This window comes from Petromyzon marinus, chromosome 22, assembly GCF_048934315.1.
Source record: "Petromyzon marinus isolate PM22_M1 ecotype Great Lakes invasive population chromosome 22, UKy_Petmar_22M1.pri1.0, whole genome shotgun sequence".
NCBI lineage: Eukaryota > Metazoa > Chordata > Hyperoartia > Petromyzontiformes > Petromyzontidae > Petromyzon > Petromyzon marinus.
The window spans coordinates 11,200,257-11,227,063 of record NC_133688.1 but is presented as its reverse complement, the minus strand read 5'-3'; the positions used below and the strand labels follow the sequence as shown (position 1 = coordinate 11,227,063).

Genomic DNA, 26,807 nt, shown 5'->3' with positions numbered 1-26,807 from the left:
GGTTCGCGCACCGCGCTTTGAACCCAACCACCCGGGTTCGGATTCCCGCTCACGGCCACCAAACACCAGTGACGGGTATCTGAACCTGTCTTGGCCCTCCAATAGGTCGACTCGGCCTCAAATGCGTACGGGTGTATAAGCATCGCCACTGGGAAGACCAGACAAAGGCGGTCGTGCGTGGTTGCTCACTATCAGCACCTGCCCCTGCAGTCTGTAAAAACAAAAGTTCTATACGGGTGATCCGTGTCTTTGAATGTCAGCAAACCCAAGGCACATTGTCTCTGTCCCGTGACCTGCCAGCGAGCCTTCGACATACTTCACATGCCTTCAAGACGCACCTAGCCTGGCACAAGCGGTGTGGTGACATCACCGCCACTTAGTTAAGATTAATTGTCAGCAGTGGTGTGGGGGCTGATGCCCACCTCGCCGCTCTCCGTGAGCGGGCGGGGGGCGCGACGTCCACCCCCTCCACTCCCCCCTCCTCCTCGGCCACTTCTCGCCGGGCCCCCGCCGGTTGGGTGATCGGCCCCCCCGCACCAGCGCCCTTTCTGAGGGACATGGTTAAGTGGCTGGCTCACCACCGCCCGGAGTTATCCCACACACTCCCCACGTACACCACCACTAATGCGGAGGTGGCTGCGTGCACGCGCGTGCCCGTGCAGGCCCACGTTGCCAACCACGGCTAGCGCTAAAAATAGCCACATGAATATGCACGCGCCCTCCCCCCTCCTCGTGGCTAAGCCCTAATCCGCGTGCCCGCAATGCTAAGGTAAACTGAAAAGAAACGGCGGCTGTATGAATATGCACACCTACCCTCCGGTGGATCGGCCTTAATCCGCTGTGCAAACAGATGCTACACGAAAAGAAGGAGATGACCTGCGGCAGGACCCTGGGTGCACGTCTCGCCGTTAAGGCTATTTGTACTGTGTAAACGCGCTGCGTAAAGCGCGCTGGGAGCGTCGAGTCGAGGTTAATCTACGCGCAAGCGGCAGTGAGTGGATTTGGCAGTGAGTGGATTTAGCGCACCCCGACCCCCACCTTAATCACTCACGCGGCACAGCATGCGCGTGTTTTCTACACACTCGAACGAAAACCCGCGTAAACAATGACGGTCGTGTAGATGGTAATAGATGCGCACCTCACACACCAACCCCACGCTGACACCCTGCAGCCCCGCGCTCGTGTGGAGGGTTGCGAGGGGATGGCGGCGTCGGCGGAGTTGCTCCGTTGCTCTGACACCACAGTGGGTGCGTGCGGTTGAATGTGGTGCATTATGAATCCGGCGGCCCGAGTTCAATGCCCCTCTCATGGCCAGCATCAGTGACGATTATCTGAACCGGTCCTGGGCCTCCCCTAGGTCGACTCAGCCTCAAATGAGTACCTGGTGCGGTGTTCAAACATCGTCACTGGGGAAACAAGGGCGGCCGGGCGTGGTGCTGGCCACCCACCCCCTCGTGTGCCGTGCCGACCTTCATAGGCGCTACTCGCTAACAGCACTTGCTCCTACAGTCTGTTCAGGCTATACGGGGCATCTTTGTTTTGTTGTTTGCGGTTGAATGTGGATGGGTGAGTGGGTGGCTCAGTGCGTGGGTACGTGATGAAGTATGGATAAATAACCCCCACGACTGACACGTGGGGGAGGTGGGGGTGGCTCTGCCAGTAGTGGATTGAAAACAATGCTGTTCATGTAGACACGCGCTCCTGTATTGCTTAAGTTGTGAGTCAGAGATCATGACTAATGCAGTTTGTTTTATTTGCTTATAATGGGGATCTGTTTCTGATTGAATGTTAAACGCATTTCATGTTATTGGACTTGCATTGTAATAACGGTAATCGTATATGCAACTACACTTTATAATTTTTTTCCAACGGTTTTACTTAACTTGATTCCTCTGTTTGTCGTGGTCAAATCTTGTAAGCAAAATTTCGTCAACTTCCCGTTGTCCAATCAATTCCACATTTTGCACACGTACTCAGATCCGGTGACAATGCATGGCTGTCGCAAAATCGGTATCAATTAATAAATTAATTCGCTACTTTAAAGCAATTAACATTTTGTATGGACGCCTTATTATTTATATATTTGTGCAGGTCAAAAACTCCGCGGTCCCTAAACTGTTGAATCGGCTCGCACAAAAAGCAGGCGCCGCGTGTCTCCCCAGAACTCCACACACACGCGCGCCATTCAGAACGTAGCTGTCGCCGGCCTCCATGGTAGATGCCTCGATGTTGGTGGCATCAGAGGAGGCCACCTACAAAAAGGGAGAGCGATTGCGGGGGTGGGGGGGAGTGATGGCGGTTAGGGTCAGGGTTCACGTGCACTGCTGCTGCCGCCCGTATGCGCGGTGCTCTGTCCAATTGCGTCTCGTCTCTCCGTTGGCGCTTGGGGAGCTGTCTGATACTTGCGTGTGGTGCGATAGCAAGAAATACACCACAACGACGACGACGACAACCACGACGACGGAGGTATGGGGGGGGGTAGACGCGCCGCGTGCCGCGAGTGCGTGCGCCGCATGCCTGAGGCTCCGTCATGGCGAAGCAGGATCAGATTTTGCCGTCGAGCAGCGGCGCCAGCCAGCGTCGGCGCCGCTGGTCCGTGCCGTAGCGCACGAGCACCTCCGTGTTCCCCGTGGCCGGGGCGGAACAGTTGAACGCCTGCGCGGAGAATGACGGCAAGAAACGCAGCGTTGTCGCGTTGACGATTTCGAACTTGTAACTCTGCGCCACCGCCGTGCGGTGTTAGCGACCTCGCTCAAAATGAGAAAGAGAGACAGATGGGTGGGAAGGTAAACGATTTGTGGACCAACGCACCTCGGAAGCGTGCAGCGAGCGACCCATCTCCTCGCAGGCGAAGGCGTGCTCCACGTTAGTGAGGCCGGCTCCGTACCGGGCGTTGGGGTCGGCCTCCCACGCCAGGAACAGGTTCCAGAGCCCGGCCCCACGGGCCTCCATCTGAGCCGCGCGGGGGGTAGTCGCGGGCCGAGTACAGTTTCTCATTTGATTCCAAAATGTGTAAAATTGGCACAGCTGGCAGACACTGAGACATCGCCCGTGCGTGGCATGGAGAAGCATGGTCAAACAATTGCCGTGACCCACGCGGCGGTATTTCGTCATGGCGGTGGTAGTTGTGTCAGTGGCAGCAGCGGAGGTGGTGTTAGCGACATTGCTGGCATTGTTGTCGTGGAGATGGTGGTGGTCGTGGTTTCAGTGAAGGCAGTGGTAGCAGCAGTGGTAGCGGTGGAAGCAGTGGCGGTAGTGGTAGCAGTGGCAGCAGTTATCAGTAGTGGCGGTGGCAGAGCTGGGCAGTGATGGTGTTATCATTTGTGGTGGTAGCGGCAGTGGTGGTATCGATGGTAGGGGTGGTAGCAGTGGTGGAAATGAGTGGTGGTGATGGTTACGGTGGTGAGGATAGTGGCAGTGACGGTGGAAGGGACAGTTGTGATATCGGCAGTGGTAGTGGTATCAGTCGTGGCGGTGGTAATAGTGGCGGTAATAGTGGCAGTGGCGGCAATGGCAGTATCAGCGGTGGTGACGGTGACGTGGCGGTATCAGTGGTGACAGTGGTGGTGGCCACGTTGACAGTGGTGGCGGCATCGTAGCGGTTTTATTGGTGGCGGCAGTATCAGTTGTGGCGGTGACGATGACAGTGGCATCGGCGGCGGTGGCGACGACGGTGATGCGGCGGTATCGGCCGAGGCGGTTGTGCCGGTGCGGGACGAGTCGGGTTCCAACCTTGAGTTGCTCCAGCAGCGGGTGAGGCTCCCAGCGCAGCAGCTCGGCCTCCGCAGGGATCACGTGCTCGCCCACAAATGCTCGCACGGCCTCCACCGTCGCGCGGGCCGCCGGGGCCAGCTCCGCCTCCCGCACCGGCATTCCGCCACCTCTACCGCCGTCACCACGCCCGTTCGCCGCGGCTGGCTCGCCCGCGCAAGTAGCGAAGAAGCGCCGCGGGCAGCTGGGTGCCTGCGCGCGGTGGACCTTTTTGGGGGGCAATCAACCGCACAGGAGTGATCGATTTAAATCGATACTTGAGCTCGAGATATAATTTGGGTACCCATGTTTGAGAGAATCAATTATTTGCAATCTTCGTAACTTAACGACGTATGATACCGTTAGATTTAGGCGAATAGAGCAAACTGAGAGAGAAAAGATGGTAATGGAGCCAACGGGACATACCAGGACGAAACGACAGATATGGAGCTAGATGGAAAAAAATTACATGGAAAAAAATTATCGATTTATTGAATGGAATCGTCACTCCACACAAATGGTGACGATTCATCGGATCGCTGGAAAGGCGAATCGTTCGGCGTCTAATCCACGGCTACGCTCAACCGACACGCACAAAACAAGGAGGCTGACTCACAGCCGTGCTACGGCAGCTGGTGCTGTAGGGCCGGCCGGATTGCCCTGCCGCACCACCGCCGGGTGGCTTGGGCTGCTCCTTGAAGATGCAGAATCCTTCCCGTGTGGCCAAACCCCAAGCCACGTCAGCCATCAGCTCTGCCAACTGACCAGCCTCCTCGGCACGTGGCGAGCACGCATTACCTGCGTCGCCGTCGTCACACCGCCGTTACACACCGCCCTTCGCACACCGCCACCATCGCACCGTCACCGTCACGAACATCTCCTTCGTCCACGTGATCGTCCACGTGATCGCTTCAAAGTACGAGGCATGAGCCCGTCTCTCGGGGGCATTTGGCCTACTCTTCCACGCCGGCCAGACGCCTACCAACAGGTGGTGGCAACGGCCGAGTGCGGGGCGCACACCTGAGAGCGCCCGCTTGTAGACGCCCTGCAGGATGGCGGCGACGCGGAAGAATGAGAAGGCCAAGTAGAAGTTCCAGTCCTCGACGGGTGGGCGGCCAGAGGCACCGCAGTACGCCTTCATCATCTCGTCGTCGCTTGGAATGCCCAGCGCCACGAGGTCGCGGCCCTTCAGCCCTGCGGAAGGCGGCGGAGAGAGTTGAGGCGCAGCGGCACGCGTACGCAGATGAGGAGGGGGGGGGGGGGAGTGCGGGCGGAGATTTTACAGGCGTCACGCGGGAACATTCTCCTGAGGTCGGAGCACAAGAAACCGCGAGGCGATGAGGCGTTGGGTTGCCCGATGTGCCGGTCACGCCGAGCGGTCAAATGTGTCGTCCGCTTTAGTCGAATGAATCAAACTGATAGTCGGCAGCGATCGACTCTTTCAAGATTCGGACAGCCCAGATCTACGCGTGTCTCTGCGTGCGCGTGTGCATTCGTGGGGGAGCGTTCGCGCGGTGGTGAGCGCGCTGCGCTATGAACCGAGCCCGTGATTCGTGTGCGACTCCCCCTCGCAATCAATTAACAGAGGAGAATATTAAACCGATCCTAGGCCTTACATGAGTACCTAGTGTTGTATGTAAACATCAGGAAAAGGTGGCCGTGCGTGCCGTTTGCCACCCACCCCTTTCGCGTGCCGTACCATGCCGGCCTTCACACGTAGACGTCCGCTAACAGCACTAGCCCCAACAATCTGTTGAAGGCTTATACAAGGCGTATCTTTGTGCGTGCGTGTGCGCATCTTTGTGTGCGCAGACCGGGCAGGATGGGGAAATTGTGGGGCAGATGGTGAAGCAGGCAGCTGTGGGAGAGGTCGGAGAGCGGGTCGCCCAGTGTCGACATCTCCCAGTCGAGCACGGCTCGCACCTCCAGCCGCTCCGCGTCGAACACCAGGTTGTCCAGCCTGGCCAATCGTCGGTCGTGCGTGTATGTGCGTGCGTGAAAGTTCAGTCCCTGGAGAATCTCCCAGCAGCGCGCGGGGCAAAACGTTGGACGTCGCCCTCGGCCAACAACAAAAGTGCGCCGGGGGACCGCGCGACGGCACAACCGCAGACGCCCACGCGGGTGGTGGTGTCGGGAGTTAACGGTCAACATACCACTGGCAACCATCGTTTTCCTCGTCTGTGCTGCCACCGAGACTCATAATCGACAAACAAAATCGATGTTTATTCGGCTTTTGTCATTCGTGCAAATTGCATTTCACAACCGTTGGGGAACCACAGATGAAGGTGAGCCAGCCCAAATAATTGCTCGGCAGTTCCCCCTGTATCAATTGTTTTTTCAGCCAGTTAAGTGTTTATACGTGTGGCAGGAAACCACAGAACCAGGAGAAAACCCACGCATGCGAGGGGGCCAACACTGTGCCACACAGAAGGGACAGATGATAGCAGGCCACACTTTGCTGTACTGCATTCTGCTGGCGAGCCAGAGTATTGCACCTCAATGCAAGCAGGAAGAGGGTCAACATTGTCATTTGTGCGGTGATCCACCAGCCGTTGCTGCCCATGCAGTGCTGGATTAGAGGCGTGCACCACCACGGGCCATGCGTTCATCCCATCCCCACTTGACTGCTGCGATGTTAACTACCTCGCCTGGTATGCAGGGGGTCGTGGGTTCGATTCCGACCCTGACGCCTGCTGTATATTTGCAGTTTGCATGTGCTCCCTGTGGTTGCATTGATTTTCAACCGTGTCCTCTGGTTTTTCCCTCCACATTTAGAAACATGCGTTTAGAGTATTCGGCTGCTATAAATTTCCACATGATAAGCCATCATTGTTGAGCTATCACTTGTGGCCGGATCACTTCTGAAAAAGAGCTGCATAGCTCAGTGGGCATTACCTGGTAAAAACTCCCTCATCCCACTGCAGATCACAATGGAGAAGCAAGTGTTTGGCACAGTGGACCGTTTTGTAACAATAAGCAACAAAAGCATCAAGTTGCATCCAAGGGCATAAGCCGCCCCACCCAAAGTGGGGAGCACGGGCAGAGGGAGCTCGCTTTGAACCCCCTAACCGCCCGCCTACCCCACCGCGGGGCTCACCTGAAGTCACCGTGCACCACGCAGGTGGCCTCCTCTCGGGGCAGGTGAGCCGGCAGCCACTCCATGAGCAGCTCCATGGAGGGGAGGTATTTGGTCTCGCTCTCTCGGTACTGCTTTGTCCACTTCTGCACGTGCCGCGTCATGTATCGTCCTGCCAGAAATGCGTTTTTGATTGCCGGTTGGCTACTTATTCATATTAGACGTATACGGGTTCGATCGCGTAAATATAAATGTGCCGTTAAACCCGCCGCCACCCGACACAGCCAATTAGTAAGTTAACACGTAGGCTTGAACGGTTTGTCACATAAACAAAACATGCCAATTCGAGTTCAGCACACCAGTGTGTTGGAGAGTAAACCCACAACATTTACCATTCGAGTACGATGTTTCGCCAGTTTCACAACTTTGGCTATCGCCGGATGAGGATGGTTGTTATTACCGGCGAAACGTCATACTCTCCCTCCTCATCCGTGGATAATATTGATCGCGAAAGCCTACTACGTGGTTAAACTGAATCTCACTGCTGGACGAGAGCGTCAATGATTGCGTGAATAAATATGACGGCACTTATGCATGCAGGAAAGGCCCCGCTGAGCCTCGAGAACTCGCGGGGTGGGTGGGGGGGCCCTGTTATACATTGGGCAGGCCACGCCTTGACAACATATAATGAGAGACGCGACGAAAAAGTCACCGCAGCTTGGAGATAGACAGCAGCAACGAGATAAAATCACAGAGCTCGGAGAAGAACAACCGAGCAAGGGAAGAAATGTGACACGATGACCGAGGCCTTTGCCCATGAAATGGGATGCTACAGGCTGACAAACAACAACAACGACGACATCCATACATTGGGATGTCCGGCCAAACTCTCCAGGGACGACTTGCAATGGGGGAGTGGCAACGTGGGGAACCCACCGGTTTTGCCGAAGTCGGTGAGCCCCGCGGAGCTGGGATCCACCCGGTGGATTTGGCTGAGCACGGAGGTGACCGCGGAATACACCTTGCGGCGCTGCTCTGGAGACAGATCCGGCAGCGACGGGTCTTTGAAGATGCGCCCTTCGGCGTAATCCATCAGGAAGAAGGGCGTCCCCAGCACGCTGCGAGAACGGGGCAGCAACAGCGGACGGCAACGTTCGTCGACGACGTTCAGACAGCAACAGACCGAGCCCGATACCCACGCGTTGGGTTTGGAGAAGCCATTCGACTGCATCTGGTGAAGCGAATGAAACTAAAACTATTTTCTATTTCACCAGGTAAGTCCCAGTGAGCTGTACAGCTCTTTTCTCAGATGCGACCTGGCCACAAATGATAGCCCAACGAAGTGGCTTATCACGTGGAAATTTCTAGCAGCCCAATACTTTACACGCATGTTCATTCTAAATGTGGAGGGAAAAGCTGGAGGACTCGGAGAAAAATCCACGCGACCACTGGAAGAACACCCAAACTCCAAATATACAGGTGTCAGGGTTGGGATGGAACCCACGACATCCTGCATAACAAGGTGAGAGAGTCAACATCTCGCCACCGATTGCGTGTGCACATTCCTGCAAACGCACGTGGGGGCAACGACCTGTGATAGGGCTCCAATTGCTAGGCAACCACTCCCCAGACAACAACAGTCGCCGATCGCTAGCCAACACTGTTGACGATTATCTGAACTGGTCCTGGGCCGGTCGACTGAGCCTCAAACGAGTACTTGGTGCAGTGCGTAAAGATTGCCAATGGGGAGACAAAGGCGGCCAGGTGCGGTGCTGGCCACCCACCCCCTTGTGTGCCATGCCGACCTTCATAGGCGCTGCTCGCTAAGAACACTTGCCCCAACAGTCTGTGACAGGCTATACGGGCGGATCTTTGTCTTTGTGTAGACCGACGCGTGAGTGGCAGTGTTTCTTTCCCACGTTGGTCACTCTTGCGTCTTGATGCCTGAAGGACGACGATTGCCTGTCGAGACTCGAGTTGTCTGCGAAGTTGTCTTCAGGTCTCGATCGTTGAGTGACGTGTGTGTCTCTCAAACTGAGACGCGCCGCGTCCAACCAGCTGAGCGTCGGCACGGCCCCTCCGTGGCGCTATCGTCACAGCTTGGTTTGTAACAGTTCACATCTCCTCGCAACCCGATGACGTGTCACAATCAGGCACCGTGATTCGAATGAAGATTCTGTCACTTGTTGTCGTCTCGTGCATGCCGCGTCCCAATGCGCCTGCAGCAAATTCTCAATCGGTGCACGCTACCCGTCTTGCAGGTTAAGTGTGTGCGGGCGAGTAAGGTGTGGTGTGTGCGTGTGTCCATACGAAGGTGTTGGCGCTTGGGATCTTTTGACTCACCTGGAGTCCTCGCACAGAGAGAGCACTTGCGGTACGGGGACTCCGGCCGCTCCCAGAGCCTTCATCACCCTGCACGGAGCACAGACGCACACAACAGAGACACGAAGATCCCCAGTGTAGCCTACACAGACTATTGCAGCAAGTGCTGACAAAGGTACTCGGGGTTATGGCAGTGTGGCCTGCACCATGCCAGGCTGCCTTTGTCGCTCCAGCGCTGATGTTTACATACCCCACACAAAGGTACTCATTTAAGGCAGTCAACCTACGGGAGGGACCAACACTACTCCAGATATCACTCGACATTGATGTTAGTCGTGGGGCAGTAATGGAACTCGGGTTAATAAAATCACGATGCCACCACTCCATGCCTTTAAACAATCGGTTTTAAAATGTACCAAAAAATAACTGAAACGCATCCATCCCCCACACCTCCATCAGCTGACCAACTCAGAAACAATTATCCACCGAGAAAGTGCGACATAAATGCATTCATGCGGCATTATTATCACTATTATTGTGTATACAGGGACCAAGACAGCAGCCACTGCTCCCCCATCTCGCCATCCACACCTGCATTGGAGTGCCGTGGTGGCAAGATGTTAACTAACTCGCCAGGTATACAGGAGATTGTGGTTTCGATGCCGACCCTGACACCTGCTGTATATTTGGAGCTTGCGTGGACTTTTCTCCGGATCCTCCATTTTTTCCCTGCACATTTAGAATCAACGTGCGTTTAAAGTATTTGGTCGCTATGAATGTAAACGCGGTAAGCCACTTCGTTCAGCTATCATCACATGTGGTGGCCGGGGGTCGCTCCTCAAAAAGAGCTAATTAGATCAGTGGGACTTACCTGGTAAGATGAAAAAATTGCTTAGTTTAGCAGCAGTAGTTTGCATTTTTCCCCTACTCGAATAATAACTTTTCTCGGATTGTTCCAGAATCTGGACCTCCACGTGGTGCCGATTAGCTGCACCTGTACTCCCTCTCTACGGCGTGCGCCAATGGCAGCAGCTTTCCCGGCGGCTTCTTGCGCAGGACGAGCTTGCGGTCGCCACACTCCACGTAGTATGTTGGGTTGGACAGGCCGTGCTGGAACTGACGCACGAGTAGGGCGTCTGTTGAGGTGCAACACACACCATAGACTCAACACACACCATAGACTCGACACACACCATAGACTCGACACACACCATAGACTCGACACACACCATAGACTCGACACACACCATAGACTCGACACACACCATAGACTCGACACACACCATAGACTCAACGCTGCACCACAGACTCAACGCTGCACCACAGACTCAGCACTCCCCACACACTTAAAACTGCTCATAGACTCAGCACTCCCCAGACTCAGCACTGCCCATAGACTCACACTACCGATTAACACTGCCCATAGACTCAACACTCCTGTAAATCAAGCAGGCCCCCTCCTTAACCTTCTTTCGCCGCTTTATAAATATAAAATAAGATCAAGAGTATGAATACTACTGCTGCACACAATGGGAGAGTTCTAGGCAGCAAGAGGCATGATCGTGACCACTGGGTCGGCCCTCCTGATCGTACACGACGTCAAGGTGCAATGCAACAACACGATGTGGATGTAGCGTCTCAAGTCGCCGCTGTGCAGAAAGAGCGTGACGCACGCACGCACGCACGGGGGGAAAACCACTGGAAATAGGGAGACATCGCACTTGTAACAGATTATTTTAACAAAGGAACAGCCAACCCTGTAAAAACCCCCAAACACAAGCTCTGTGCACGAGGACGCGTTGCGACCTGCTTGAACGTTACCGAGCGTCGGACGTGCCAATAAAACAAAATAAAAGCGTAAACCCCATTTGTATACGGTATTATTATTATTTCCCGCTCACCCGTGTGCAGCCCCAGTGCCGTGCGCAGGTAGGCAGCCAGCGCCCGCTCGTCAATCTCCAGGCCGGCGCGCATGGCGCCGGTGTCCGGGACGCCGTGGGACAGCGAGAAGCCCAGCAGGGACTCCAACTCTGCCAGTGCCACCTTGAGGTCGCCCACCTGCAAGGGAGACAAAATCCTCCCAATTGGTATCATGTGGAGAGCGCACGCGTTCTCATCAGATCTAAACTAAACCATCGGAACGATTGTTATTTTACCAGGTAAGGCCCACCGAGACGTGTAACTCTTTTTCACCCCATTCAGCGAAGTGCTCTACCCCAGATCGACATTGCTTTTCTCAGCGGTCAACGTGACGTCTCCAACCTGTGCCTTTGTTCCCCGAACGCACGTTGCCCCTCCTTCCGTGTCTCAATGTTACGCCCGACGTGCGTTCCACCACGCCTCGTCTGCCGCGCATTATCGGGCGCAGCCCTTCCGACGCTGGCCGTGACGCGGCACGACCCGAGGCCACCATCGGAGAGCCGCACAGCACGACCGGGGAACGCCGACGCGGCGGAACTTTTCCGTCGTGGCTACGTTGTGTTGTTTGGCGTGTGCAGTGGTCGCGGTGGGAGGATCGCACCTCGATGGTGCGAAGGCCCAGGGCCCGAGCCGGTGCCAGGTTTTCTCCGAGGTCGTCGAGAAAGACGGCAGCGCTCGGAGGAACCCCGAGCTCCTCCAGGCAGAGCGAGTAGATCCTGGGGTCCGGCTTCTTCATCCCGACCACGCACGACTCCACCACCTACACCACGATGAGACCAAATGCCAAGTGGCCACATCTTAAATTGTCACACTGCTGTCAAAAAATAATCTACTCCTTGGGTTTCCTGCTGGCTGCTGGCTGGGCTCCTGTCCAGGACGTTCAACAGAAGATTGCTCTGGAGCGCTCTGCCCATCGAACGAAACCCCCCCCCCCCTTTACTGTCGCAATCTGTACAATCTCGTTTGTTTTGATTACGAGCATAAAGTAGAACAAATCCATGCATTTTTGCATTATCGTCAAACACAAGCCAGCGGGGCAGACGACGTTAGGAGGAGCCGAGCGAACGCATCCGCAATAACCGGCGGCGGCACGTCGGGAGGGGCCGCGCTGACCACGTCGAAGAGGGCGCGGTCCAGCGGGAGGAAAGTGGCGTCGCCGCGGACGTAGAAGTTGTTGGTGAGCAGCGCCGTCTTGACGCCGCGCTCGCGCGCTCCCCTCAGCGCCGCGAGGGCGCCGGGCACCGGCGTGGCGAGCTGCCCCACCAGGTGCGCCACGAAGCCGTCCACGCTCACCGCGCGCCCCGCCTGCTCCCACGCGGTTAAAGCACAAACGACAGCGGGCTTTTCAATTCATCGGCGTCGACCGCGGTCAAATCCACATCAGGTCAGGCGAGGCGGGGGGGGGGGGGAAAGGCAGCCACGGCCGTCAGCCGAACCCAACGATTTTCCAAGTTCTGCAGCCCTCCAGCTACTCAGGCATTTATTCACTAGTTAATGAGTGTTTACACGCGGGCGGAAACAGCAGCACGTGGAGAAGACGCCACGCGTGCGAGGGGGAGACACTCTGATCCCATACGGACGGAACAGGTGGAGTCCACATTAATGCTCTACTGCATTCTACTGGTGAGCCAGGGGTAGGACACTTTCTTGACGCAATATGGAAAGGGAGTATCACAACATTCGTGCGATCCATCAACCCTCGGTGTCTGGATTACAGAGCCACGTGGATAGCTACTGCAGCCCTATGGCTGTGTTGGCTATGCACGTGTGTTGTTATTGTGTCGGTGTGTTTGTAACCACTATTATTATCGTGTTATTGTTTAAAAATATTTTATCACATTTGGGGTTATGTTACCACTATCACAGCCTGACAGCTGCTGTCGTTGTGAATGTGCATCGTGTTCTAGATTCACTGCTGGATGAGGGCCTCCCACCACCGCCCGGACCAAAAATCCTCATTTAGATGGGTTTTGTATTATCCGTGTTTTCATTTCGTCCGCTCCACTCTTGCCCTCCATCACTCCGGCTAATCAAGAATTGCCCACCGGGTGGCTCAGCGGTACGGCGAGCCGCTCGCGATCGAAAGGAATGCAAATTAAAATCCTGCTTGGGGGTTGACTCGGGCTCTCATCCGTGCTGCTGGGCTCGATTAAAACGAGCACCACAACGTGGGGAAGTTAACGGCGGTTGTCCTTTCGGGGAAGACTCGCCTCCCGTCATAGGGATGGGGGAGTTTCCGCCGCTCGCTCAAAAGCTGCAGAGAGGAACTGGGCACAACCTTGAGCACCACTTTCATTTCGAGCAGCAAATCGCGTGACTTTGAATCGCAGGTCGACTGTGCGACCGACGTCTGTGGATGGCGATCGCGCTCGGCGCTGCGTACGATTCTGGAGCAGTCGGCGCCGAAGAGCTCTTTGAATCTCTCGGGCGACATCTCCCCACGCTGGTAGCGGCACCACGCGTTCGCCTCCCCGCCGTCACGCAGCACGCTCAGCACCGTGCCGCCCGGCAGCCCGCACGCCGCCTCCCACTCTACGCACCACCCACACGCAACCTCCGGTTAGCACGGCTGGCCACGTGCGCTGCGAAAGAAGTCCGACACGCGTATATGCACACGCACACACCAGGACGGCGACGGCAGCGACAGTAACGACGGCCGCTGTTGACCACTAAGCGGCGGTGACGCCATCCACCCGGAGCTTGTGCCATGCTAGGTTCACTCTGATGCCGTCACGTGAAGTGTCAAAGGCTCGCTGCTGACAGGAGGTCGCGGGACAGAGCCAGAGGTGCCACGTGTTGATGGACGGAGATAACTGACTGATGCAACACCTGTGCTCCCTATTGCGCCAACTTGCTGCAATTTAGCCGCCCGGTGCTCAGCTCGTTGTTCCGAGTGTCGCTCCTCCGCCCTCCCGTGTTGCTGGAGGGCGACTGCCTCCAACTGCCCAGTAGCGTCCTTCACGAGCCTCCTCAACAGAGGCCGATCTTGACACCGCTGGTACCAGTCATCGGCAAGTCCACTCAGCCCAACATTCTTCCGTCACACATTAGTCCCTCTCTTTTCGAGCCCATGCCGTGCCCATTTAGCCCCCTCTATCGGGCCAAACAGAAGCTGCTTGGAAATGCGGTGGCTGGGCATGCAGACTACATGACTCAGCCAATGTACCCTCAGCTGCCGGAGAAGCTCATCGATGGGACTACCCCCTACTATTTCAAAGATCTGCGAGCTCCTCAGACAAATCAAGCATGGTTAAAACCAGGATGGATCGTAGGCAGACTAGCCGGAATGTATTAAACCAGCGCAGACACACACACACAACATACACGACCCCTGTGTAGCATTACGGATTGATGGGGCAAACGCTGCTAGTGGGAACCTATTAAAGGGTGTCACGGTGCACGAAGGGGGGGGGGGAGTGAGTGTGGTGAGCACCACAGTCTGGCTGCCTTTGTCTCCCCAATGCGGCAGTATGTTTCCCACTGCACCAGTCATGAGTTTGAGTCAACCAAGGGGAGACCCAGGCCCAGTTCAGATATTCGTTACTGATGTTGGCCGTGATTGGGAATCAAACTCAAGTTGCTTGGATCAGAGCGCGGTGCGCTAACCAGTAAGCAACCATCCCCACGACGTTTGGTGGGTATACGATGTCAGAACTCTCTGACAGCATGTGTATTATAAGCGTTATTGATTGTGAAGATGCAACAATGACTTATGGTAGACTCGTGCTGAGCAAACTTCAGTTGAAGAACTTTTAAGCAATTCTTATTCACTCTGGAAGTACATCAAAGAAACAAAAACAACACGACAAAAATGTGAAATACAATTGGTAAATTTTCGATTTAAAGCTTTCGTGACTGCAGGGATTCATCTTCTTGGTTCTTTCGGTAAAGTCACGTAGAATGGAAATAAAATATTTTATTAAGTTTTATTTTTATTATTTTATTTACATTCTACGTGACTTTACCGAAAGAACCAAGAAGACACAATTACTAAGTTATGGGAAACCGACATTGTGATGATCATCACATCGTGACATTGAATATCGTATCATGCAAAACGATATCACAGCAAGCCCACCTTGCACTGCACAGGGACAGCTTCCTTTGGCTAGACTTAAGCTGGGCACCAGAATTGTTGAGTTGGGACGTGATGCAAAGTGCTTCGAGTTTCGGAGGCATTTAACCCTTTCTTGTTCCAATGACGTACATGTAAGTACGTGTACATCACCAGCTTTTATTCCGGTTCCGTTCAGAGCTTTATCCGTACCGAGGCTCCCACAAGGCCATGCGGGAGGGTATGTGGTACAGTTTGGCGCCAGCCATCATTGAGTGTGGCCGTGTCGCTACAGTTCTCTGCGGTGAGTACAATGTCTTTAAAAACAACGGCGCTACTAAGCCTCTCTAAATAAAATTCACCGTGAACCGCTTGCGCGTTCCGAAATTCGGCGGTGAGCGGGATGACCCACCCTGCAACTTGCAGTCATCTCGGGACGCGAAAGGGTTAAGTGCCCTATAAATACCAGCGACCCTTGCCCCGACGAGGCCCCTCGGTCAGGATAAGGTTCCTTGCCGCGCCATCCGTAACGACGCGGCGCAGGCGCGCACCTTGCATGGGCGGGTACGGCGACGGCAGGATCACTCCTCCCATCTCGAAAATGACGGCTCTCACGTCGCCGGCGCCGTGGCTCCATCGCGGGCTCGCGAGTCGCGTGGCGCGCAGGGGCAGCGGCGGCAGCAGCGAGCGCAGGCGGGAACCCCGCCAGAGGCTCAGGGAGTTCCAGCCGAACATCCTGATCGGTGGGGGTGGAGGCAACAAGGAGGCCAATTGGTGCCCCGCTCGACATCAGCGGACACAACTTACAAAGTGGATTTGTGTACGGTACGGTCTTTTTGTCAAGCCACTGCTGGATGACGTCCACTACATTTGGGTCGTTGTGGAGGGGGGGGGGGGTGTTATTTGACCGGCGTGTTTCATGGTCGGCCGGTACAGTTTGGTGAATGCGGGGTAGGCGCAGACGCCGGAGTATAGGGCAACAGACGTCTCCGCACTAGCCCCCTTCTGACAAACGTAGCCCTGCAGCAGACTACAACGCCTGTTTTACGAGCGGCTATCACCCATTCAAGCATTGTCCAGGCTCACCCCTGCTGAGCTTACGAGATCAGGCACATTCCGGATGATTCGGCCACATGGGCTGTGGAGTTATATCATACCTAAACGCAGCATTTCAACATGCGATACAGTGGGCATATTTATTGTATATACAGGGTGCTTCAAAAAAATGTTAAGACTTCTCAGAATTTGCAACACCACAAGAAATGTGCTGCCTCCGGGCTCTGGAGACCACCTGGAGAAGACTCCAAGGCACGTGTTGACAATGATGGCGAACAAGTCGAGACTCTTTCACGTTTTGAAGCTATTAACATTACATTTGTTATCATGTTACAGTGTATTATCCGTTCTTTTGCCATTAAAAATAATAGTCGCATGTGTTTGCATTTTTTAAGTACCCTGTATAGAGGGAAAGTCATACAAATAAAGACATCTCGTATTATTCAACTGCCCGAGCTCTGTGGTCCTCTATATACCAAGGTGTTATCCACCAATTAATGAGTGCTTACGTGTGGGAGGAAATCGGAACACTTGGAGAAAGCCCCACGCGTGCGTGGGAGCAAAACTCTACCCCATACGGAAGGGGCATGTGGAGAAGTGGGCTTTGCACAGAACGAGTTGGGTTGCAGAGATCTGTTCGTCCGTCGATTTGTTCCTGTTGTGCCTCACAGCAGGTATGGGGGGTGTGTACACAGGAATTTCCTGTTTTGATTTTGAATTTGGTCACGTGTCCAGGAAGTTACGATTTAGGATTCTCTCAGCCACGCAGCAGGGTGTCGGCCATTACACAGAGTACAAAAGGGTGGCACAAATAGCGTCTCAGTGAAGACATATGCATCTGTTCATTGTGGGACTTTAAGCATTGTCTGTAAGTTCGTTTATGTTCTTATAATACTGGGAATGCTGTTGTTAGAATGGCCGTTATAATGCTGTAAATGCCTGTTAAATTCTTTAGACCTCCTTTGCCAGGAGATGCTCACCCCGAGCCCTCATTACTTTGATAGTGCATTGTCTTTGAGCTGTGTGACGCCTTTTGGCGTCATCTGGTCGAGCACCAATTGCGTCGAGGCTCAAAAGAAAGCCGTCCCTTGGTGTGCACCAATCAGTTTCAAGGACAATGCATATATTATCACAGTATGTTTTTTGTTTGCATTTTGACTGCAGGTATTGTGGTTAATGCAGACATGAATCCTTGTAAAAAAAGGTTTCAGTTTTGTTGCCAGAAAAAAGGGGAAAAACCCTATTATTGCCTGTTAAATTGTTATGATAAATATGAGGCCTAGTTAACAACGAAGCCTGCCACTTACCTTATTGTGAATGTTACTTGTAATTGAATAAGTCGAGTCAGACTTGTACCCATGTAACCTGATTGCGATCTTGAGAGCAAGGATGACGAAATATCTCATCCACAGTTCAGTGTTATGTGTAGTGCTGTACATTTAGGCTGCAGTATGGTGATTACACGATGTGCCCTTATTTGACACAGCTTATTCTCTTGTATATCTATTCAGCACTAATGTAGGTGCCTGGTCCATCCAGGATCTATTGTTGAGTTTCATGTTATCTAAGACAATGTTATGATGCTGTCGTGTTCATTCATTGTATTGATATTTTCAAGTATTAACAGATGCCGTATTTGTGCTGTTTTTCCATCAGTTTTACCTCGTTCAATTCATTGAATACGTTTGAAGTCGGATGTTCACCCTGGCTCTGAAGGTTTATTGATTGCGAGGTTATCTACTCGGATAGTGGTGCCACGCAGCGCACAGCAAGGTCGAGAGGGTTCCTAAGTCCAACTTTACTCATGTCGATTCCAAACACGTTACACGGCGTGTACTCTGAACACGGCGTGTACACTGAACACGGCGTGTACACTGAACACGGCGTGTACACTGAACACGGCGTGTACACTGAACACGGTGAATGGCTTTAAAAGTTGTATAATCTCTTGTAGATGCCACTGGTTCTTTATGTTCTGCATATGTCGATCCTGCTGGTTCTTCACGTTCTGCAGATATAGATGTCACCACCGCCATCTATTTGCGTAGCGGTTGAACTTACGACTCTCGGTCAGAACAGCTGCAAATGGACATATGGACGAGTCCGTTCGTATCTCTTAAAGTTCGTAAGTCGAGTGTTCGTAAGTAGAGGAGGGCCTGTACTGCCTTCTCCCGGAGAGCTAGGGTATGGATTACCAACCTTCGACGCCCACAGGTTCGGGAAGTTCACAGCGTAAGACTATACAATCCGCAAAGCTATCACTCAAACCATGAAGGACCCTCTTGAGGAGCCTTTCAAAACCATCACTTACCCTACATTGCGGGGATCACAAAAAAGATCTCCAAAATCTTGAATAAACACAAGATCCAGGTCCGTTTCAACACATTACATAAAATCCGTGATCTGGTTCCGTCTGTAAAATATGTGATTTCGGACATACAGTACCCTTGTGTCTACAAACTAAGTTGCCTCTGTGGTAATAGTTACATTGGAGAAACCAAACGACATGTCTCGGACCGCATTCGTGAACACAAAGCAGACCTTAAACACGGTAGGACCAACTCCTCGGCCATGTCAGATAACCGTTATAATTCAGTAGGCTCACATGACATTGACTTCTGCAAGACAGAGGTTCTTTGTAAGCCATCTGGCTACCATGAGAGATTCATTCATGAGGCTATCCACATATACAAACCAAGAGACAATTTCAACCGAGAAGATGGATTCTGGCTTAGCAATCATTGGAAGGATTTGATAAACCATTTCAGGTCTTAATTGATTGTTCACGCTTACGGTGGCTTTCAGACAGCATACATTAATTTTTCGTCTCCCCCCTCCTCTTTTCCGAACATAGATGGACTCGTCCATCTAAACAAACTGTCAAATCGCTATCCGTGGTGCTAACGTTTAAAAATAAATAAATACAAACCGCCACTTCTTTCAAATGTTCTTGCCGTTGGTTTTCACACATGCTTGTGTTGCAGTCGAAACGTCGTGAGAATTTTGTTTTATATATATTTTATTATTTTATTGTTTCCCTTCAACGTGACTTTACCGAAAGATCCAAGAATATGAATCACTGCAGTCACGAAAGCTTTAAATCAAAATGTATTTGTCTTTTGTCAACGTGACACATTTTTTACTGATTGGCCGTGTCGGGTGGTGGAGGGTTGCGACACATTTCTAAATAACGCGATCTAACCCAAAACATTTTCTCATGAAGAGTTTGTGGAGTGATCCACCAACCCTAGCTGCTGCCTCTGCAGCGCTGGGTCACAAGCAGCCAGCCGCAAGTCCCCGCAATGGCTCTCGATCGTCTGCTGTTATTGTGTTGGTGCGTTTCGAACCACTGTGCTGTTAGCGTGCTATCGTTCAAAATATCCATCATGTTCTGGGGCAGGTTACCACTGCCATACGGCCTTACAGCTGCTGCTGTTGTGCGTGTACAATCCCGTGTCTCGATCCACTGCTGGATGAGGAAGCCTCCCTCTCCACGCCGCATGGGGGCCGCCATACGTTGATCATACTTCACCGTGCGGGTCGACCCGAGTGCGGCACAGCAGCGCGGGATGTTGCCCACACCACCTATAGCACCTGTTATGCACGGCGATGGGTTGCCCATCCAACGCAGTGCCAAGGCTCAACCTAGGATTAGCTTCTCGTCTCGAGCGAGATGGGGCGCGCGCGATCACAGCATTTAAACCGTGGTTACCAAGCAATTGCTTTGCCGAAAGAACCAAAGAGTATGGATTCCTGCAGTGACGAAAGCTTCAAATCAAGATACAAAGCAATTATTTGTTATTTTCTTCCTATGGTTGTGTAGCTATGAGCATTGCCACTATTGCATTACAATCGCATCATCATTCCACAGAATGAAAAGCCCTGGTAGAATTATTAAAATATAAATGTTTAATAAGAATCATTTTAAAAATGTACTAAATGTATGCTTCTCCATTCTCCCATGGAGAAGCAAAATGCTCCTTCATGGAATAAATAAAAGGTGACCTTAGTCAATTTAAATAATCAAATAGTTAATAATGAAAGTTAATCAAAATGAGTGTTGTTATAAAATAATATTTAATTAAGTAGAACGTGTTATTTATATTGTTTATATTTAAAGTTGCGCATTTTTGTGACGTCACATTTCTCAAACTCCCCCCCCCCTCGCCACGAATATCTGTCCCCCCTCCCCCTTAGGTGCGTGACGTCATTTATGGACGCGATCGCATCGTTCACCGCGAACGGTGACCGGGGGGGGGGGGGGGGGGGGCTATGGGGCCGTCCATAGATGACGTCACGCGATTTTGGACGATTTTTGACCTCCCCCCTCGTCACAAAGTCAGACCCCCCTCTCAAATATGACGTCACAAAGCTCTGCCCCCCCCCAAATAAAAATCATGCTTCAAATCGCTTTAAACTATTGTCATTGTAGTGCGTATTTAATGTGCCGCTGCACTCTGATGTTGCATGAGAAAACGTTTATTAAAAAGTCTATTTAATTAAGTAGAACGTGTTGTCTATATTTATTTAAAGTTGCGCATTTTGATGTGACGTCACATTTCTCAACCCCCTCCCCCCCCTCGTCACACATCGTCACAAATGTCTGAGAGTTGTGTAACATGCGCGTCGTTTGAGGGCAAGAGCTGTGCCTTAAACAAAAAAAAAGGTACGATCTTCATTTTAAGCTTTCGTGACTGCAGAAATCCACACTCTTTGGTTCTTTCGGTAAAGTCACGTAGTGGGTATAAAATAAAAAAATAAATCACGACGTTTCGGGCGCAACACAAGCGTCCGTCATCAGGTGGGGAAGCTCGTGTTGATCCCCGAAACGTCGGGATTTATTTTATTTTGATACCTACGTGACTTTACCGAAAGAACCGTAACGTTTCGGAGGCTCGCGGTGTCTCGAACGTCGGCACGAGGCGCGCCAGGCCGCGGGTACTGACTGGGTGACGCAGCAGACAGAGGCGACCACGGGGGGCAGCAGACAAGAGCACCTGTTCATAGTCGAGGTTTTTTTTTTTTACACTGGCGAAACGTGGTACTCGGGTTGTAAAAGTTGTGGCTTGGCTCTCCAGCACACCGGTGTTGCTGTGCTAGCGACGAATTGGCCACGTTCTGTTTACGTGACAACCCTTACTAGTTGGCTGTGTCGGGTGGTGGCGGGTTTTAACGACACATATTTACGCGATCTAACCCAAAAAGCTATTATGGGTAATATTGGTCGCGAAAGCCCACGTGTTAAAAATGTTTTTGGGGTTAGATCGCGTTATTATAAATGTATCGCAACACATCCACCACCCGAAACGGCCAATCAGTAACAATAATGCGTCATCTTCTTTGGTTCTTTCGGTAAAGTCACGTAGAATGAGAATAAAATAATAAATTGATAAAATAAAATAACACAATATTCTCACGACGTTTCGGCCACAACACAAGCGGCCTTCATCAGGTGAAGGGACGAGACTGTCTGGTAGGACAGTGCTGGAGTGAAAGCCACGTTCAGATCACGACCTTTAAGCTGTGTGAGAGGAAACAAAGCGCCTTGACAAAGGAATTAGCATATAATTTAGCATTGAAATGGCTGAGTGATTAGCTTGTGACTGGTCAGAAATAGCTATGTTAAAAGTTAAAGCATACACATCCGCAGAGGCACCCCTTGATAAAGGAATTAGCATAGAATTTAGCATTGAAATAGCTAAGTTAAAGCATACACATCCGCAGAGGCACCCCTTGACAAAGGAATTAGCATAGAATTTAGCATTGAAATAGCTGAGTGATTAGCTTGTAACTGGTCACAGAAATAGCTACGTTAAAGTCAGAGCATACACATTCACCGAGGCACTTAGTACAAATCAAACAGGAGAATTTATCATTGAAATAACTAGGCGAATTTAGCATTGAAATAACTGAGTGATTAGCTAGTGACTGGTCACAGAAATTACTATGTTGAAGTCAAGGCCTACACATCTGAGCTATTCACAGTACTATATAGTGAACCAATAAAAAACTAAAATATAAATTACCTTAATGTTATCAATACACTCTATATTCTCCAATCAGCTAAGCTACCAACAATAAGTCGTTATATATCACAATGCTATATGGCGAAAAAATGGGTGGATTCTTACCCTCAACTTTAGCACCACGGATAGCTACGGGCCCCGTTCAGACGGACGAGTTCATCCATGGTCGGAACAGAGGAGGGGGAGAGAGACAGCTGCGAGGCGCTATTATACTCCATGTTGTAAACCATACCATTAACCGTGGTGTGAGAGGTATTAAGAGTCAATGCTGGCGAAAGAGCTGCGGTCTGAAGGTCATCGTAAAATACAATTAATTAAGAACAGAAATGGTTTAAAACATCTTTCCAATGGTTAGTAAGCCAGAATCCATCTTCTCGGTTGAAATTGTCTGTGCTTGCATATGTGAATGGCCTCATGAACGAATCTCTCATGGTAGCCGGTTGGTTTGCAAAGAACCTCCGTCTTGGAGAAGTCAATGTCATGTGAGCCCACTGAATTATAACAGTGATCTGCCACGGCAGAGGAGTTCGTCCTACCGTGTTTCAAGTCTGCTTTATGTTCGCGGATGCGGTCCGAGATATGTCGTTTGGTTTCTCCAATGTAGCTACTACCACAGAGGCACTTTAGTTTGTAAATGCCCGGGTACTGTATGTCTGGAACAGCATCTTTTACAGATGGAACTAAATCACGGATTTTATGTACTGTGTTGAATTGGACCTGGATCTTGTGTTTATTCAGGAATTTGGAGATCTTTTTAGTGACCCCTGCAATGTAGGGTAAGGTGATGGTTTTGAGTGGCTCCACAAGAGGATCCTTCTTCATGACTGGAGTGATGGCTTTGCGGATTGTGTAGTCGGAGTAACCATTAGCCCTGAGAGCCTGGTGTACGTGCTTGAGTTCACTGGTAATGTGTTCCTAGTCGGAAATGCATTGGGCTCTATGGTATAGAGTCTTAATGAGGGAGTTCTTCTGGGATGGATGGTGGTGGGAATCCGGTTTCAAGTAAGCATCTGTATGGGTAGCTTTCCTGTAGACAGAGTGGCTCATTGAACCATCATGTCTCCTTTTAATTAAGACATCCAAAAAGGGTAGTTTGCCATCTTTTTCGACCTCCATGGTAAATCTGATGGCTGGGTGTATGGAATTGATGTGGCCGCAGAATTGGTCTAGAGCAGGCTGGCCATGTGGCCAGATGACAAAGGTGTCATCAACGTACCTCTTCCATAAGGTCGGGCGTAGAGTGGCAGTCTGGATGGCGTCAGTTTCAAATTTTTCCATGAATACGTTGGCTACAACCGGAGATAGGGGGGAGCCCATTGGGGTGCCCTCAGTTTGTTTGTAGAAAGTTACATTCCAGGTGAAGTATGTGTTGTTTAAGCAATGTCTCACCAGGGGGGGTACATCAGTATGCAGTCCTTGATGAACCAGGTCTTCAATGATAGCGATGGTGTCAGGTACCGGGACTTTGGTGAACAAGGACACCACATCAAAACTGACAAGCAGGTCGTCTGGGGACAGGGAAATGCCTTTGATTGTCGATACCAGGTGAGTAGAATTTAGTACCGCAGAGGTGTTTTTTTCCAGTGAAAGGTCGCAGTATATCAGCAAGAAAACGTGCCAGTTTGTAGGTGGGGGAGTTGATAGTAGAGACGATGGGACGAAGGGGTGTATCTTCTTTGTGTATCTTTGGAAGGCCATATAATCTTGGTAGTCTGGCAGCAGAGGGTTTCAACGAGAACTGTTTGATCTCATCAATTAATGCTGTTGAATCAGAGATGATTTTGTTCGTTTTGGTGACCAGGCTGTTGGTGGGATCTCTTTTTATTTTTGTATAGCTGCCATCGTTGAGTAGTTCTTGAATTTTGTTGTTATATTCTGTTTTGTCCATGATGACAGTGGCATTGCCCTTGTCGGCTGAGAGGACGACAATATCATCCCTCTTTTTTAATTGAGATAATTCAAAACGTTTGTCTTTGCTGATGTTGCTGGGTGGCAACTTAGCGTTTTTGAGGGTTGCAGCGATTTCAGATCTTGCTACGTCTGCAGAGATGTGACTCAAGCCCTTGAGTGCAACGTCGACATGGGCAATGATATCATTAACCGGTAAGTGTCTCGGTGTGACAGCAAAGTTTAGACCTTTAGCTAAAACGGATTTCAGACCATCAGAAATGGAACTGTTACTGCGATTAATTACGACTTTGTTGACGTCTATCTTTTCGGTGTGTGGATCCGATTTTTTGCTGGAGAGGTGATTGAATTTGGAAATCAAATTGTCCCTACATTTGTTCGACATAGTGGCAGCCGAAGAGGTAGTCATATTGTCTACATGTTCCCAATCCGATGTAGACATTGTTGCTGTCAATTTTAAGTGTGATTTGTAGAGTGTCTTGTCACGTTACCAAAACGCCAATTTGTTACTTCTTCAGCCCACCGGTGTGTTTGAAGAGTGAATCCACAACATTTCGAATTTGAGTACGACGTTTCGCTGGTACAATTACATCCAGCATCTTCGGGCGATTTGCCAGAATAGTGGTGGAGGGTTGCGACACATTTATAATAATAACGCGATCTAACCCCAAAACCTTTATTATGAATAATGCTGTTCGCCAAAGCCTACGTGATAAAGAGGACTTGTTTTCCGACACGCCCCCCCCCCCCTATATACTGGATTCAGAAGTTACGCTGGAGGAATCCGATGAGGCATAAAGCTGTTTTTTTCTCACAGATGTCCGGCAGGCGCAGGTCAGAACGTTACACTAACAAACAATGCAACAAAAAAACACGATATGTATACAAATAAAAGTAAACTTTCTTTTTTAAACCAGGTAAATAAAGCCACACTGAGCTATTAGCTTCTTTTTCAGAAGCAACCTGGCCACAAATGATAGCTCAACGAAGTGGCTCATCGTGTGGAAATGTATAGCAGCCAAATAATCTAAACTCACATTTCTCATGTTAAACACTGAATTGGACATTTGAGTCGGGCCAAGGGAAAACATGACTCAATTGCCTAACTCACAAATACGAAGTAGGCGTCATCACAGCGATGATTCACCACTCCACTACTCCTGACAGAATTGATCTGGCTCAAACCAAAAGCCACCTTAATGTTAAACTGCGGCTGTTGCACTCCAATAACGTCAGCCGTACGACGCAGGAGATTCCTGCGTTTCATCTTCCACGAAGCTCACGGCCCAACCCTAAACCGCATCCCCACAAACCACGGCAGATGCGGATACCTGGTGCACAAATGGACAATAAAAAAAAACTCCAGCAGTGTGCGACTGCGGTCATCCAGAACAGACCGTACAATGCTAAACGACGCAATGCCCCCCCCGATCCACAAACGTGGAAGGAAGACATAGCGGCGATAGACCACTCTGCTGCTGCTCCTGACGCGGTTTGTCTGGGCTTGACCACCTGAATGTGAAATCCTAAGTCGTTGCGCTGCTTTCTACATCAGCCGTACGAAAGAAGAAGCAGTATTGATAAATAAGGCGACCAATTATGTTGGTGACGCTGCTCCTGCGTTGGCAGTGGTGCACAAGCGCAGTGAACAAACAAAAGCTCAGCATTTTGGTAATAAAATAAATGCGTCTATAAAATAGGCGACGTTTTGGGCAATGGCCCTTCTCAATCGCACAGAAATTCCAAAAAGTGTCAATCTACCACGTGTGTCGTTATCACAGTCATATGTACCATTTGTTAGAAATACCTTAAGGTAGCTTTAGGCTTTTCGGAAAGGCTCCATAAGAAAGGTGAAAAGAGAATGCACTACATGTATCGATTATTTATTATTTCCAAAATGTTTTCTTATAAAGGCTACAGAACACAATTTTTTGTCCTCCTTAAAAACGCATTCAGAAAATGTATACGTGTACGTGAGAACATGGCGAAGTGGAAAGTTTGTGGGCAAAAAAGACGCACTGGCTGGACGTTGTTGTCTCAAGGACATTCAATGTAACAGCTGTACGCAGGGGAAAACGCGTGTTATATCGTGTAAGTATGTATACTGTCATAAAACATTGGTTAATGTTTTATGACAGTATACATACTTACACTGTATTATGAAAAAAAGAGTAATAGAAATGAGAGAAAAAAGATATATGTATGTTTGAAAGGGAGCTGTGATTTCGCGTGTTACCTCGCACAATGTCGACGCGAAAGAAATGGGCCCTCACCCCCACCGAACGCGTGTGACTTGGTACGGCCGATCGCGCGCTATTTAATAAAAAAATAAAAAATAAAAAAATAATTTAAAGTTGATAGATGGGAAAAAGGAATAGCGCTTGCTCACGGCGGGGCTTACAGCGTGAACACACACAAACCCACACACAAACCCCGCCACAAACCCACGCAAAGTTCAGTTCATTAGGTACTAGTGGGAAGTACCCCGGTTTGCTCACACACACATCGACTTAGACGTACACACAAAGATAAAGATCCCCCATATAGCCTTAACAGACTGTAGGGGCAAGTGCTGTTAGCGAGCACCTATGAAGGCCGGCACGGCACACGAGGGGGTGGGTGGCCAGCACCACGCCCGACCGCCTTTGTCTCCCTAGTGGCAATGTTTACACACCGCACCAGGTACTCATTTGAG

The 26,807-nt window shown here is 50.9% G+C and overlaps 1 protein-coding gene across 1 annotated transcript; it reads right to left on the bottom strand.

Annotated features, from left to right (window-relative positions):
* Positions 1-1,734: 1,734 nt before the first annotated feature.
* Positions 1,735-26,547, bottom strand: LOC116945013 (acyl-CoA dehydrogenase family member 10-like). Its single transcript, XM_032959063.2, has 17 exons — positions 26,349-26,547; positions 15,674-15,858; positions 13,452-13,600; positions 12,182-12,373; positions 11,670-11,828; positions 11,050-11,206; positions 10,143-10,284; positions 9,170-9,238; positions 7,763-7,944; positions 6,848-6,998; positions 5,565-5,710; positions 4,771-4,944; positions 4,367-4,548; positions 3,733-3,978; positions 2,812-2,952; positions 2,518-2,655; positions 1,735-2,252 (listed from the first exon to the last, which is right to left on the bottom strand). The coding sequence occupies exons 2-16, from the start codon at positions 15,855-15,857 to the stop codon at positions 2,545-2,547; spliced, it is 2,385 nt and encodes a 794-aa protein (XP_032814954.2). The 5' UTR covers position 15,858; positions 26,349-26,547; the 3' UTR covers positions 1,735-2,252; positions 2,518-2,544.
* Between the last annotated feature and the right edge of the window lie 260 nt (positions 26,548-26,807).